Consider the following 13935-nt stretch of genomic DNA (forward strand, 5'->3'; position numbering starts at 1 on the left):
TGTGTTTCATGTAAGAGCCACATCAGTGCTAGAGATAAATATTTTCTCTAGTCACTAGATGAGGCAACAGGCACTGAGAAGTAACATGTCCAAGGTCATCTGGGTAGCAAGTGGCTGGTGTAGGATGTGACCCTGGCGGCCCGAGCCTGCTGAGGGGTGTTGGTTATAATGGATCTGTCCATGACGCAGTACCAAGGTAAGACTAAGACAGGAGTGTCTGTGAACAACCCGAACCCTAATGTTGATTCAAGCAGGGCATGATGACAGATACCTTTAATTCCAGCATCCAAGAGGCTGAAGCAGCTAGATTTTTGAGTTACGTAGAGTTCCTGGCCAGCCAAGCTACACAACGGTTTCAACAACCGAAAAGAAAAGAAACTAAGAACAACAAAAATACTGACTCATTTGTTTGAAATCATACAGACAAAATAGGTCCAGATGTGGCCCACAAGCTATGGGTTTACAACCTCCTGGACTAGAGACTTTCTTTTTTTGCATGAGCCATGGAAACAGGGAGAGAGAGTTTTGCATTGGCTGCAGCCTGGTCCTCTTCACACCCCTCCATCTTTTGTTTTTGTTTTGCTTTCACTGAAGCTGTCCTCACACTTCCGCTCCTTCTGCCTCGTCTCCGGAGTGCTGGGATTATGAGTACACACCACTGCATCCAATTTATCCTTTCCACCTCTTAGTTCATGGTCTTAGAAGCCCTGACACTTCCTCTAATTGGAAGAAACAAAAACCAAAACAGAAGCTATGGAAGTTTTCCTCCATGATACTAATACCATCTTAGATTTTTTTCCCCCACAGAGATCAAAGTGTGCCTAGTTTTGTCCTGGTATGGTGCCACACATGTTTGATTCCCAGTCCTCTGCGGGGGTGGAAGCAGAGGCAAGCAGGCTAGCCTGGTCTACATAGCAAGTTCCAGGACAGCCTGGGCTACATAGTGAGGAACCCCCCCCAATCTCAAAATAAAGTGAGCCCAATTTTAAGTTGGTTTGTGTTCAGGAAGGTTGCCAGACTAAGGCAAAAAGAAGAGAAACCAAAGTCCACCCCCCTCTGGTTTTTTGTTTGTTTTCCAGTGCTGGGGATAGAACCTCTTGTGGACAGGGTGTGCTCTGCCACTGAGCTGCACCCTAGGGTTTTGAAGAAAAAAAATCCAGTAGCTTTTGGATCATTAGCTCCTTTTCCAGTTACCTCATTAAAGGCATAGAGAAATGCAGCTTGGGACACCCACCACTGCCACGATCAGGGTGCGCAGCAGGAGCTGAGGAGTTCAGGTTGGACTCTATCACAGACCAGGAACAATGTCCTGCGACTGCTGAGGAAGGATGCTATCCCCAAAAGTCCCTCGACCCCTTCATGTGTTCCGATGTTCAAGTGATGACACTGAGGAGGGCTCATCTTTAAAGGCTTTTAAGCCATTGGGATCTTGTCTGTGGTTTGCTCTTTCTAGGACCTTTCCTGGATCAGATAGTCACTGGCTCAACTCCACCACCCACCTTGCTGTCTTAGTGCATTTATTGCTCTTTGAAACGGTATTGTCTCCTTGCCTCTATTATGTATGTCCCTTGTTCCTAGTTCCACAAGTTTGTCCTACCAGTAGGGGTCTCACTTAGCAAAGTTCTTGCACCCTGCACCTGCACACAGAAGCCTCAGGCAGCTCAGCGGTCTTGGTCTCCCCCTGGCGGCGAGGTGATGTCACTACTACTCACCGGGCGTAAACACAAGACACAGCTTTGGACCTGGGAGGGTGGCTTTACTCATAAGGAAGGGAGCAGCCAAGGAGGGACCCTTGCAATTGAGGGGGCGTGCCCATGATGTGGGTGGAACCCTGGGGTTTGTCCCTCACCCTGCTGGAGACGATTGGAAATTGATGTACCCGGCATGTTGCATGGTCTTGGTGTGAGCGGGACCTACATTCCCGACCTCACCCCATTGGTCTCCATGTCGGTGAGGTTGCCCCGTAGGGCTTGCTCCTCCTCGAAAGCCTTGAACAGGGAGTTGAAGTTGCCTGCTCCGAACCCCTGTGGTGGTGGAAGGCAGGAATGAGGTGGGGAATTTAGCAAGCAGCCTGTGCTACCCATTGGGCGCAGCCTTACCTGATGGTTGTGGCGCTGGATGACTTCCAGGAAGAGTGTGGGCCGGTCTTGCATGGGCTTGGTGAAGATCTGCAGGAGGTAGCCTTTCTCGTCGTAGTCTACCAGGATTTTCAGCTCCTGGGAGGGAGAGTGGGCACTGTCAGAAGAAGGTTCACCCGCTCTTATAGGACCCTTGTGGGATCATTAGAAAGTTCGAAGGTTCCTGCACCACCAATAGAAGCCCCCTTCTCCAGTAGTTTCAACTTCCTCCAAAGGTGTGTGCAGACTATCCTTCCCGAACCACACCCATGCCCACTCCTGCTTGGGGTCTGGCCTCCTTTCTCCCCATTCTCCCATAACCCCATCAGATGTCATTCGGTGGAAGCTGGGACTCTCTTCTGTGTTGCCGATGAGAATGTAAAATGCCTCATCCACTTTGGAAAAAAAAAAACGGGAGTTTCTCAGAACGCTAAACATGTCTTCTGCCCTTGCTACCGAGCCTGACCCCAGGAACCCACATGCTGGCAGGAGAGAATTGACTCCCACACTTGTGTCACACATGTCCACGTGCACAATAAACATCAACAGAATTAACTTTTTTTTCTTTTTGGGTTTTCGAGACAGGGTTTTTCTGTATTGTTTTGGAGGCTGTCCCAAAACTTGCTCTGTAGAACAGGCTGGCCTGGAACTCACAGAGATCCGCCTGCTTCTGCCTCCTGAGTGCTGGGATTAAAGGCTCGCGCCACCAACACCCAGCTGAGAATTTCTTAAACATATTTGCATGTACCGGATATACACTAGAGACTTGAGAGGGAATATCTTTGCAAAACCTTGTACACCAAAGTCCACAGAAGCGTTAGCCGTGTGACAGTCAAAACATAGAACAACTCACAGCCACCAACTGATGAAAGCATAGGCAAAATGTGATTTATCCACACGATGGGATGCTATTCAGACATGAATGGGATCAAGCCTTGCATAGGCATGGCCTGTGGGCTGCAGAGACAGTCTAGCAGTCAAGAGCGCGTGCTGCTCTTCCAGGGGCCCCAAGTTCCGCTCCCAACACACACACCAGGCAGGTCACAACCGCCTGTAATGCCAGCCTCTGTCCTCTGTGGCCGCCTTCATGAGCAAGTGCCCACACGTAGACACACGCAACACATTAAAACAAAACAGAAAAACCTACATCTTCTTTGTCTGTTTGTCTTTTGGTTTTTATTTTGTTTCTCTGTTTCAAAACAAACAAACCCCCCCACAAATCTCAAGAAAGAAAAGAAAGCAGAGAAAGTCACATCAGTATGTTCTGGGTTTGATTGAGAGACCCTGGCTCAGTAAATAAGGTGGAAAAGTGATGAGGAGATTTCTAGCATCAACTTCAGGCCTCTACATGTTCTCACGCTCCCACAAGTGTTGCTCATACATGCAAGTGTGCACATACATGGACAGAGACAGAGAGAGGTGGAGAGAGATGGAAAATTTAAAGTTATAAAAATACAAAGAGGCGCCGGGCGTTGGTGGCACACGCCTTTAATCCCAGCACTCAGGAGGCAGAGGCAGGCGGATCTCTGTGAGTTCGAGGCCAGCCTGGTCTACAGAGCTAGTTCCAGGACAGCCAGGGCTACACAGAGAAACCCTGCCTCAGAAAACAAAACAAGCATCCACCACCAAAAAACTGGCCTCTGCCAACCTGCCTGGCCTCCGTCACACTTCAAATGTAGCCTTCTTTCTGTCCTGCACACACGTGGAGACTGTGCCTGCTTTGAGACCTTTGCATGTCTTTCTCTCTCTCTGCCCAGCCCTTCACGTGGCCAGAACCTTCTGACACAAATTTCATTTCAAGTCACCAATTCAGAGACTCTATAAGGCAGCCCCAGGTGAGTTTGTGTTCACTCTCTGTGTGGTGCCAACTCTGTCACTTGTCTCTGACACCCCCATTCCCTCACCCCAGTATGCTGGGCACGATCTCATCTGGGTTTTCACTGTATGTGTGGACCAGTGAACTCAGAGTTCCTGTTCTTCTGTGTAAGCACGGGCCCGGCCTCACCTCCAGCACGTCCAAGCTCTCCTTCACCTGGATCTTGGCTGTCTTGAGATTCTCCCGCAGCAGCTTGTAGTACGAAGACGGGACAGCCAAGAACTCCATGCCTCGCTCCCTCAAGTGGCGGATCTGTCACAGAGCAGGGTCAAGGTCATCCCGTCTGCCTAAGCTCAGCTGCTGTAGCCAGGAGGGGCTGACGGTGCAGGAGATGGCAGGGTCCCTGTCCAAGCTCCTCTGTCAGGACGCCATGTGACCTCCTCCCCACAGAACAGCCACGGCTGCTCTCACAGAAGGCGTGCTCGGCATCCACCTCTCTGTGTACTGCTAGGGAAGCTGAGGTAGGGAGACGTCTGTGTTTGTCTCAGCATAGCAGCTGGGTGATTTAGGTAGATATAAAGCATTCCACGATGATGTCACGTGTCAGAGTCAAAATTCAAGGTCCCATCCACGGCCTTTACCATCTGTCCCCATTCCCGTCTCTTCCTGCCTCCCTCCCTCATTCTGTCCCAGCCACACACCTCTCCTCACTGTTTCCACAACCTTCCTGGCTTTCTCATCTTTGTCTCGGGGGGCCTTTCTGTCTGGGGTACTCTCCCCATTTCTGTGGGCATCTCTTCTCCAACGCCTCCTCCTCCACATGGCCCTCTGTCCCGGCTAGTCTATGTCAACTTGACATACCCACTCCTCATCAGAGAGGAGGGAGCCTCAATTAAGCAAATATCTACGTAAGATCGGGCTGTAAGCAAGCCTGTAGGGAATTTTCTTAATTAGTGATTGGTGTGGCAGGGCCCAGCCCCTAGTGGGTGGTGCCATCCCCTGGCTGGTGGTCCTGGGTTCTATAAGAAAGCAGGCTGAGCAAGCTGTGAGGAGCAACCCGGTGAGCAGCACCCTCCATGGCTTCTGCATCAGTTCCTGCCTCCAGGATCCTATCCTGTTTGAGCTCCTGTCTTGACTTCCTTCAGTGACGAACTGTGATGTGGAAGTGTAAGCGGAGCGGAACTGTGATGTGGAAGTGTAAGCGGAGCGGAACTGTGATGTGGAAGTGTAAGCGGAGCGGAACTGTGATGTGGAAGTGTAAGCGGAGCGGAACTGTGATGTGGAAGTGTAAGCGGAGCGGAACTGTGATGTGGAAGTGTAGCGGAGCGGAACTGTGATGTGGAAGTGTAAGCGGAGCGGAACTGTGATGTGGAAGTGTAAGCGGAGCGGAACTGTGATGTGGAAGTGTAAGCGGAGCGGAACTGTGATGTGGAAGTGTAAGCGGAATATACCTTCCCTTCTCAAGTTGCTCTGGCCATGGTGCTCCATCAAACAACAGAGACCCTGACGAGGACGCCCTCCTCGATCGCCTTATTTAGATGTGCCATGTCTCACCTTCCACTCTCTTACTTCCTAGATTGTTTCCACACAGCCCTTACACCGATCTGTTGTCCATCCTTTGGGCCAGTTCTGAATTAGACCTTCCTTAAGGACCAGCTAGGCTCTGGCCTCCTTGAAGGCTGCATCCATAGGCAAAGCATGCTTAATTTAGCTGAAAGGATTTAAGTAGCCCTATAGTCTAATAATCTTTTGTTGTTGCTGTTATTTTCTTGAGACAGGTTTTCTCTGTGTAGCCTTGGCTGTCCTGGAACTCACTCTGTAGAGACCAGACTGGCCTCAAACTCAGAGATCCCCAGACTGGCCTCAAATTCAGAGATCCACCTGCCTCTGCTTCCCTAGTGCTGGGATTAAAGGTGCACCACCACCTCTCGGCTAATACTCTTATTTTTAGAGTGAGGCACACTGATGTCCAGATAGGGACTGAATCCCCTGGCGCACACAGTAAATTGGGACTAGAGCCCTGGCTTCTTTATACTTGGGACTGGATTTTTCTGCAGAATGAACTCTCCCATCACAGTTGCCGAGGGTAACCATGAGTTGCATGATCTGGAAGGAAAGCCCTGTCATCTTCCCAGAGGGACTGCCATCACCCCCTCCTACTCTATTCAGCAGAGACTGTTCCAGGTAAAATAGAGGGGACACACGGGACAGGAGCAGGGATCTAACCGTTGTGATGATGTCTTCTGTCTTGAGAGCGATGTGCTGGACCCCAGCACCCCCATTATAGTCCACATATTCCTAGAGGAAGGGAACAAGAGAGGAGCCCACTATTGTCTGTCCTGTCACTCAGGCCTCTGCCCCATAAGAGCCCTCACCCCTCCCTCCCTGTCTCTCCCACCTGAATCTGAGACTTCTTCTTGCCTGGCGCTGGCTCATTAATAGGCATCTTGATGGACTCTTCGTAGTTGGCCACGACGATGGAGCGCAGAGAGCTGTATTCCGTGTGCACCTGCGTGTCATCCACGGACCAGAAACGGTGGAACTGCAGGTTTTTCAGGTACCTGCAAAATGGTGGCCAGGGGACACACCCCTCGAGTGCCTGCCCAGTCCCACTTATTGTCTTCCCATTTCCACCAGCGAGCATATGCCCCGGAAGCAGGCTCCACTAACTGTGACGTCACACACATCATAGACTTGTTCTTTTGATAGTTTTCTTCCAAGAGAATGGGAAGGGTCTTGTAACCAAAATATAGATGGGAAGCCATGCTTCCAACCGAGGTTCAGGAGTTTGCTCCTCATTTATAGGAGGGCGATGCTGGTGCAATCCTATGGCTTGAATGTGCTACCCAAACTCATTTAATTGACACTGAGATGTTTTGAAGAGCTGAGACCTTTAAAGGGCTGGGCTGTGCTTAGTGGTATGTTGTGGAATATTCCTTTACTCTGTGTGAAGATGTGTCACTGTGATTGGCTTAATAAAGAGCTGAACGACCAATATCTAGGCAGGAAGAGGTTAGGTGGGACTTCTGGGACAGAGAGGTCCTGGGGAATAAGAAAGGTGGGATCACCAGCCAGAGGAATTAGGACATGCAGGAGGAAAGATAATATCTATGAGCCACGTGAAGCATGTAGATGAATAGAAATGGGTTTATTTAAGTTATAAGAGCTGGTTAGAAACAAGCCTAAGCTGAAGCCATGCTTTCATGATTAATAAATCTCTGTGTCGTGATTTGGGAACTGGCAGTCCAAAAAAGCCTGCTACCTTGACAGAGTGTTTTTTGTTTGTTTGTTTGTTTTATAGCTAGCTCAGCTAGGCCATGTTAATGTCCCAGTTAAATAGGTTAGTGTTGCCAGGTGGTGCATGCCTTTAATCCCAGCACTGAGGAGGCAGAGGCAGGAGGATCTCTGAGTTCAAGGCCAGCCTGAGCTACAGAGTGAGTTCCAGGACAGCCCGGGATATAGAGAGAGACCCTGTCTCAAGGAACCAAACAATAAATAATATATAAGTAAGTGGGCTTGGTTTTATAGGTAGCAGCACTCCTTGATGAAGGTGAGAGTTTCACAGTGAATGCATGAATCTGTAACGTCAGTTTAGCCTTCCGCTACCTGTACCCTATTTTCCACTTCAGATAAAGTGCTAGGGCAAATGCGTGTGCCACCCCGCCTGGCTGAGAGTCAACTCTTACCGGTTGTTCTCTGGCCTCCACATGTGTGCTGTGGGATGTGTGTGTCCCCACACTTAAGCACACGTAAACAATAAATAAAAATATTAAAAATAAGCTGGGCGGCGCCAGGCGTGGTGGTGCATGCCTTTAATCCCAGCACTTGGGAGGCAGAGGCAGGAGGATCTCTGTGAGTTCGAGACCAGCCTGGTCTACAAGAGCTAGTTCCAGGACAGCTTCCAAAGCCACAGAGAAACCCTGTCTGGAAAAACAAAACAAAACAAAATATTAAAAATAAGTAACACAGAGGTGAGCAGGCCAGGGACTCACCATTCCGAGGCAGACACCATTTCCTGGTCGGGTTGGTTGCCTACAATATGGTCAATAATCTCCAGGTTGCATCTGGGTCTAGAAGAAGAAAGGGAGCCGGGCGTTGGTGGCGCATGCCTTTAATCCCAGAACTCAGGAGGCAGAGGCAGGAGGATCTCTGTGAGTTCGAGACCAGCCTGGTCTACAAGAGCTAGTTCCAGGACAGCCTCCAAAGCCACAGAGAAACCCTGTCTCGAAAAAAACCAAAAAAAAAAAAAAAAAAAAAAAAAAAAAAGAAAGGGTTGGAAATAGAGAAGACTAACCCCACCCCCCAAACCTCTCCATTGCCACAAACTCTTCAAGAACTCTAGAGGCTCACATTTATGTGGCAGGTCCTGCTGTGCATTAGGCACAGGTAACTCAACAGCTGTTAACATTCCCCCTCCCCTTTTTTGAGACAGGGTCTCACTGTGTAGTCCTGACTATCCTGGAACTCACTCTATAGACCAGGCAGGCCTTGAATTTACAGATAACCACCTGCTTCTGCCTCTCAAATTCTGGGATTAAAGGTGTGCGCCACCACCTCTGGCTCTCCCCATCCCCATTTTTAAAAATATTTTATTTATTGGGCTGGAGAGATGGCTCAGCAGTTAGGAGCATTGACTGCTCTTCCAGAGGACCCAGGGTTCAATTTCCAGCAACCACATGGCAGCTCCCTTCTGTCTAGAACTCCAGTTTCAGAAGATTTGATACTCACACAGACATGCATGCAGGCAAAACACCATTGCTTATAAAACTTAAAAAAAAAAAAGGCTTGGCCCTGGGGGTGCACGCCTTTAATCATAGCACTTGGGAGGCACAGGTAGGCAGATCTCTGAGTTCTAGCTCATCCTAATCTACAGAGCTAGTTCCAGGACAGCTAGGGCTGTTACATTGAGACACCTGTCTTGAAAAAACCAAAAAACAAACAAACAAAAAAGATTTTATTATTAAGTATACAGTGTTCTGCCTGCACTCCAGAAGAGGGCACCAGATCTCATTACAGATGGTTGTGAGCCACCATGTGGTTGCTGGGAATTGAACTCAGGACCTCTGGAAGAGCAGCCAGTGCTCTTAACCTCTGAGCCATCTCTCCAGCCCAGGCCTTTGTCTTCTATGCCACTGCTAGGTGCCAGACCCACCTTCAACAGTTCCCCAGCAGATGCCTCCAGATGTTCCAGTCGCCAGAGAAGCCCCCTCCACAGAGTGGAAAGAGGGCATAGTTTTCTACCAGCCCCACACCAACGGGCACTCACAGTTTTGGAAGTAGGGTGTCCTTGTATGTTGGAGCCTCGAATCCAGGTAGGAAACGGCCAGTGTAGTTGATCTTCTCCACCAGGGTGTGTGTGGTATCTCCATACTGCGGGGTGAGAAGCAGCTGGAGTCAGGGAGAAGCCCCTACCCTCCCAACCTTATCAAGGTCCAGGCAGCCACAGAACTCTGAGTTCACCATGAATCTGACCCTGACTTGGTGGGTGAACCTCTCTGGAATGCATGGCGGGCCTTCTGTTTGGTAGTATCTTTTCCAGTCTGCCTGTAGGTCCAGAAACTGTGACACGGGGATTTGGTTTTCTTCTTCATGGCTTTATTTATGTTTGTTTGAGATTGCCCAGGCTTACTGGCTACTAAGTCCTAGAGCTTTTTCTGTGTCTCCCCTTAACCCTAAATGCTGGTGTCACAGGTATGCATTGCTGTGCCGGGCTCCTCCCCTTCCTCCCAGTGCTGGGCATTGAAGCTAGGTTCTTACATATGCCAGGCAAGTGCTCTATGTCCCTAGCCCCCACCGTGCCTGGCTTTTTATCTAGGTGCTGGAGACCTGAACTCACGCGCTGATGTTTGTACCATCTCCCCTCTGCCACCCCAGCCCCCTTCTCCACTTTTTAGGCTTCAGAGACAACATCTCACTAAGTTACTCAGGCTGGATTTGAGCCTAAGCGCCTGGAATTTGTGAGATCACAGACCTTCCTCCCTGGACCAGTTTTAGCAAACTTTAAATTTCATATAACGTGAAGGGAGTGGGATTTGTGCTGCCTCGGTCTCCTGATAACAGGCGTGCTGCACAGGCTCACCGCCCCTGTAGAGAGCGGATCCTCGTTGTCCTCCAGGAGCTTTAGCTGAGGAAACTGAGGCTCCGGGAGGTTCGGCGTGTGCCCAGGTCGCATGGGAAGTCCCGTTTCAGTTTTGTTCATTTCAGCAGTGCCACAGATGGGATGTTTGCTCAGACACACCAAGCTACTGGGGGATGGCTTCCTCAGACGCCACTGCTCCCCCCTTTTTAAAGCCCCTACCTCTGCTTCAGCTGAAGCTTACCCCCCCCCCAAGCTGTCACTTCCCACTGCGGAGGATGCCTGGTAGCTCCCAGCAGCCTCTGATAAAGGCCAGTCTTGAGGAAGGCTACACTCTGAGGCACGTGGGTAGTTGGTATAATGGGTGAGTTGGGGGGGGGTGTCCTGGTGTCTCGGTGGTTGGGTTCCTACAACAGTGGGAGTGGACCATCAGAGTTCACTCACCGTTTGTAGCACCGCAAACTTCACCTTCCCGAACTTGTCTTCTTCCACCCAGGGCTCCCTCACAATTTTGGCTCCTCGTTCCCGGGCTTTCTATGTGGGAGACCAAATCGGGAGGATGGTCAGGGTTGGAGCCTCCCAGAGACATTTTGCGCTGTTCCTCCTGTGTAGTCCTAATGTAAGCAGGGACACCTACCTTCAGGTGGGTCCTCTGGAACCATGCCTCATGCCCCGTGTGGCAGGTAGAGAGACAGGCCCAGGCTTGAGGTTGGCCTTATGAGACAAAGCAAGCCAGTGTGCTTGTCTGCCCTGCCTCTACCAACTGACTCTTTGAACCATCCCTCTCTCCAGCCCTCGGTTTCCCCTCCTAGAAGAGGAGTGGTCATATAGCAAAATGCGAACTGCCGGTAATTGAACACCTAGTGTGTCAGACCCTGTGCCAAGTGCCTTGAACACCAGGCTCACACATTTTCTTAGCAGGAGCTCACGTGTTACAAGAAGTGCTCCTATCACAGGCCAGGCACTACCCTAGGGGTTAATCTCTCCAGTTCTGACAGTAATATTACACAGAGGTGGCATTGTCCTCTCCGTTCTGTAGACGAGGAAACAAGCAGAGAAGCCAAGCCGCACACTAAATCTCACAGCTGCTCGCTGACCCTCTAAGCCACCATTTTCTTTCATTCAGTGCTTAGGCAAGTGTTCCACCACCACCGAGCCCAACCCATAAACAAGGAAACTCTTTTTCAAGGAGAGTCCCATGTAGCTTAGGTTAGCCTCGAGCGCTCGAGGTAGCTGAGGGTAACTTTGAACTCCTGATCTTCCCTCTGAGGCTCAGGGTGTTCATCACCATGGCCGCCTCTTGAGAACTCTGCTTCAGACATAGCCATTTTGATCCATTTTCTTTCCAACCTTTCAGCGAGGCTATGATTATCCCCATTTTGTATGTATGGACAAGAGGCACAGAGAGCAGATACAGTCAAGGACAGGGTGCTTGTCCCCCTAGCATCCGGCCTGACTGGTGGGATCCTGGCCGCAGAGGCTTGCTTCTCACCTGCACAATGTGATCGCAGTCTTCCACCTCAAACGCGATGTCCTTCACCCCGTCGCCATGCTTCACCAAGTGGTCACCCATCTCTGTGGCCAGCGGGAGAACACAGCCAGTGGAATTCCCAGCGCCCACCGCAGCCCCAGCCTTCTGGGCTCCAGCCTCACCCATGCCCCAGCCCATGCCCTGAGCCAGCTGGTAGAGCCATGCTGCCACCCCCTGCGATGCCCCTCACCTTTGTTCCAGGGGTTGAGAGCAGAACAGAGAACGAACACAATCTAAAAAGTGGACAAGGGATGGGATTGGTGGCAGGGAGAAGGTAAGCTGCATGCCCTCCATCTTCCCCGCCTACTTTATGGCGCCCCTGGTGGGGCACAAGGCTCAACCACACAGAATCCCTGGACCATGTGCTCCAGCTCCTTCTCGCCTCAGCTTCCCCCCTGGTCCTCAGAGCTGGGGGCTTTCCCATGTGGTAGCCATGCACTGGGCCCTCAGTGGTCAGTGCCGAGAGGACTCCAGGGATCCCTGGACCAGAGACCACTTCAACTCCCTTCCCTAACATCCCAGGTTTTCCTAGAGTTTCTATGGAGCCAGTGCTAGGCCTGTTTGAGAAGGGCGTGAAACGAAGAAGATCTCATTGCCCAGGGCACGGGTCAGTGGCAGCTCTGCCGTGCATGCATGCATCTTGGAACCAGCGGGGTACGTGTCCTGAAATGACAGCATACCCGTGCAGGATACACGGGAGCCCTCAACACCAAGACACCTGAGTGTGTACTCACTTTCCCTTGCTTGATGGCGTGGCTAACCACCTCCCGGGAGCCAGTCTCCAGGCCCTTGTAGGCCAGCGGTTCGAAGCCCATCTTGTTACAGTAGAAGGAGGCAGCCTAGATGGCACAGTGGCTCAGAGGGCTGTGGGGACAACCCCGGAGACCCCTAGCAGGGAGCCCCAGTCTCCTGTCTGCCTTCCTGCTCCTCATTTGGAGACCCCCCACCAGGGAGACAGGCCCCTCCTCCCCCCAAAAGGTCTACTATGATTGTGTAATGAGGATCCAAAGTGCCAGCTCTAGCCTGGCCTGGATCCTCCCCTCACGGCAGCCAATCCCAGTTCCAGCAGAGACCAGCCCCCTTAAGGAGCTCTCTGGCCTGTCCTCTGCCCCCCCCCCCGCAAGCCTTTCTACCTGCTTGGCGTTGCCAACCCAGAAGGTCACAGAGTGGAAATGGAGAAACCGGCCTCTCTCAGGCTGCAGGACGGAAGAGAGGGGAGGCTGAATTCTGGACGCCGGTTCCTTTAGCACCTCTCTCCAGCCTCAATCCCAGAACCTAGGAGAATGTCACCCACCACCTCCATCTTTGTCTAGCCTCCAAGGACACTTCTTGTAAGAGGGCTCAGATTGGGACACCACAGGACGCCTGCCCAGGGTACTCAGAAGGAAATGAGCATACGTGGGAACAGCTTGGGTGTCAGGTGGACTGTAGAAAGGGTCTGAACAGGTTTAAGAGCTCAGCAGGCATTTCCGAAGCGCCCTTCGGGAAGCCGCCATTGAGTCCAGCTCGGTCAGTTGGAGGGGATGGGATGTGCTTGAGGACACAGGCATATATGTCCCACACCCTCGGGCAGCCTTCCTCCTCTACCCTGACACCTTGTTTCCCTCCTAGGCCAAGGAACCCTGTTTCTCCTCCGCTTACCTTTGGTCCTTTGTTGTTGTAGGTTGTCTGGCAGGGAAAGGAAAAACGCAATGTGAGGTTATGACACAGGGACTTCTTGAAGAGTCACCATGGGCTGGCACTCCCGGCTACCCCCACGGCCCAGACAGACTTACCATGGTGGATGGCGGTCACAGTTGGAGTGGTGAGGAAGACTGGGATAAGAAGCCTGGGAACGTGCCGGACAGCGTATTTACCACTGGGCAAAGGCAGGGCACGCCCCTGGCCTGGCCTTCCTGGGGGTGGAGAGCTGAGCTAACCCTGAGGGCGCCTAAGCTTGGGAACCCCTGAGTCAGTTCTGGTTTCACAGGGGCAGGACAGAGGTGCGGACTCAGTGACGTTGCTGTGGCTCACTGGTCAGTAGAGCAGAACCAGGGCAAGAAGCCAAGGCACATTCCCTCGAGGACACGGGTTGGGACCATGATCTTTGCCACCTGGACTGGAAGCCCTGAAAGCAAGGCCAGCTTGAGTGCAGGGGCCTCTGATTCAGGGGGGATCAACTGGGTCTTTGGGGTTGGTTGAAACCCACTTTGCAAAGCGAACATGTAGATTATATTTAGGGTAAATGTTGTGTTCCGTGATCACTAGAGGCACGGGTGTAGGGGGTTTATATCCAGGCTTTGCTGTAGAAAGTCCCCAAGCACAGGAACCACAGTTTCTTTTTCTGGAAAATGGGAACAGTGGCCAAGTGTGGTGACACATGTCTATAATCCGAGTTCTACAGGTCAAGCATGAG

At 51.4% G+C, this 13935-nt stretch overlaps 1 protein-coding gene across 1 annotated transcript; it reads right to left on the reverse strand.

Moving 5' to 3' along the window:
* Window positions 1-1739: 1739 nt before the first annotated feature.
* On the reverse strand, window positions 1740-13597 carry Hpd (4-hydroxyphenylpyruvate dioxygenase). Its single transcript, XM_040731406.1, has 14 exons — window positions 13316-13597; window positions 13182-13208; window positions 12674-12736; window positions 12275-12379; window positions 11731-11773; window positions 11502-11584; window positions 10454-10543; window positions 9200-9303; window positions 7926-8003; window positions 6332-6494; window positions 6160-6231; window positions 4123-4245; window positions 2100-2216; window positions 1740-2024 (listed from the first exon to the last, which is right to left on the reverse strand). The coding sequence occupies exons 1-14, from the start codon at window positions 13316-13318 to the stop codon at window positions 1914-1916; spliced, it is 1182 nt and encodes a 393-aa protein (XP_040587340.1). The 5' UTR covers window positions 13319-13597; the 3' UTR covers window positions 1740-1913.
* Window positions 13598-13935: the final 338 nt, after the last annotated feature.

The sequence above is a fragment of the Mesocricetus auratus genome, unplaced genomic scaffold, assembly GCF_017639785.1.
Source record: "Mesocricetus auratus isolate SY011 unplaced genomic scaffold, BCM_Maur_2.0 Super-Scaffold_100025, whole genome shotgun sequence".
Classification (NCBI taxonomy): domain Eukaryota; kingdom Metazoa; phylum Chordata; class Mammalia; order Rodentia; family Cricetidae; genus Mesocricetus; species Mesocricetus auratus.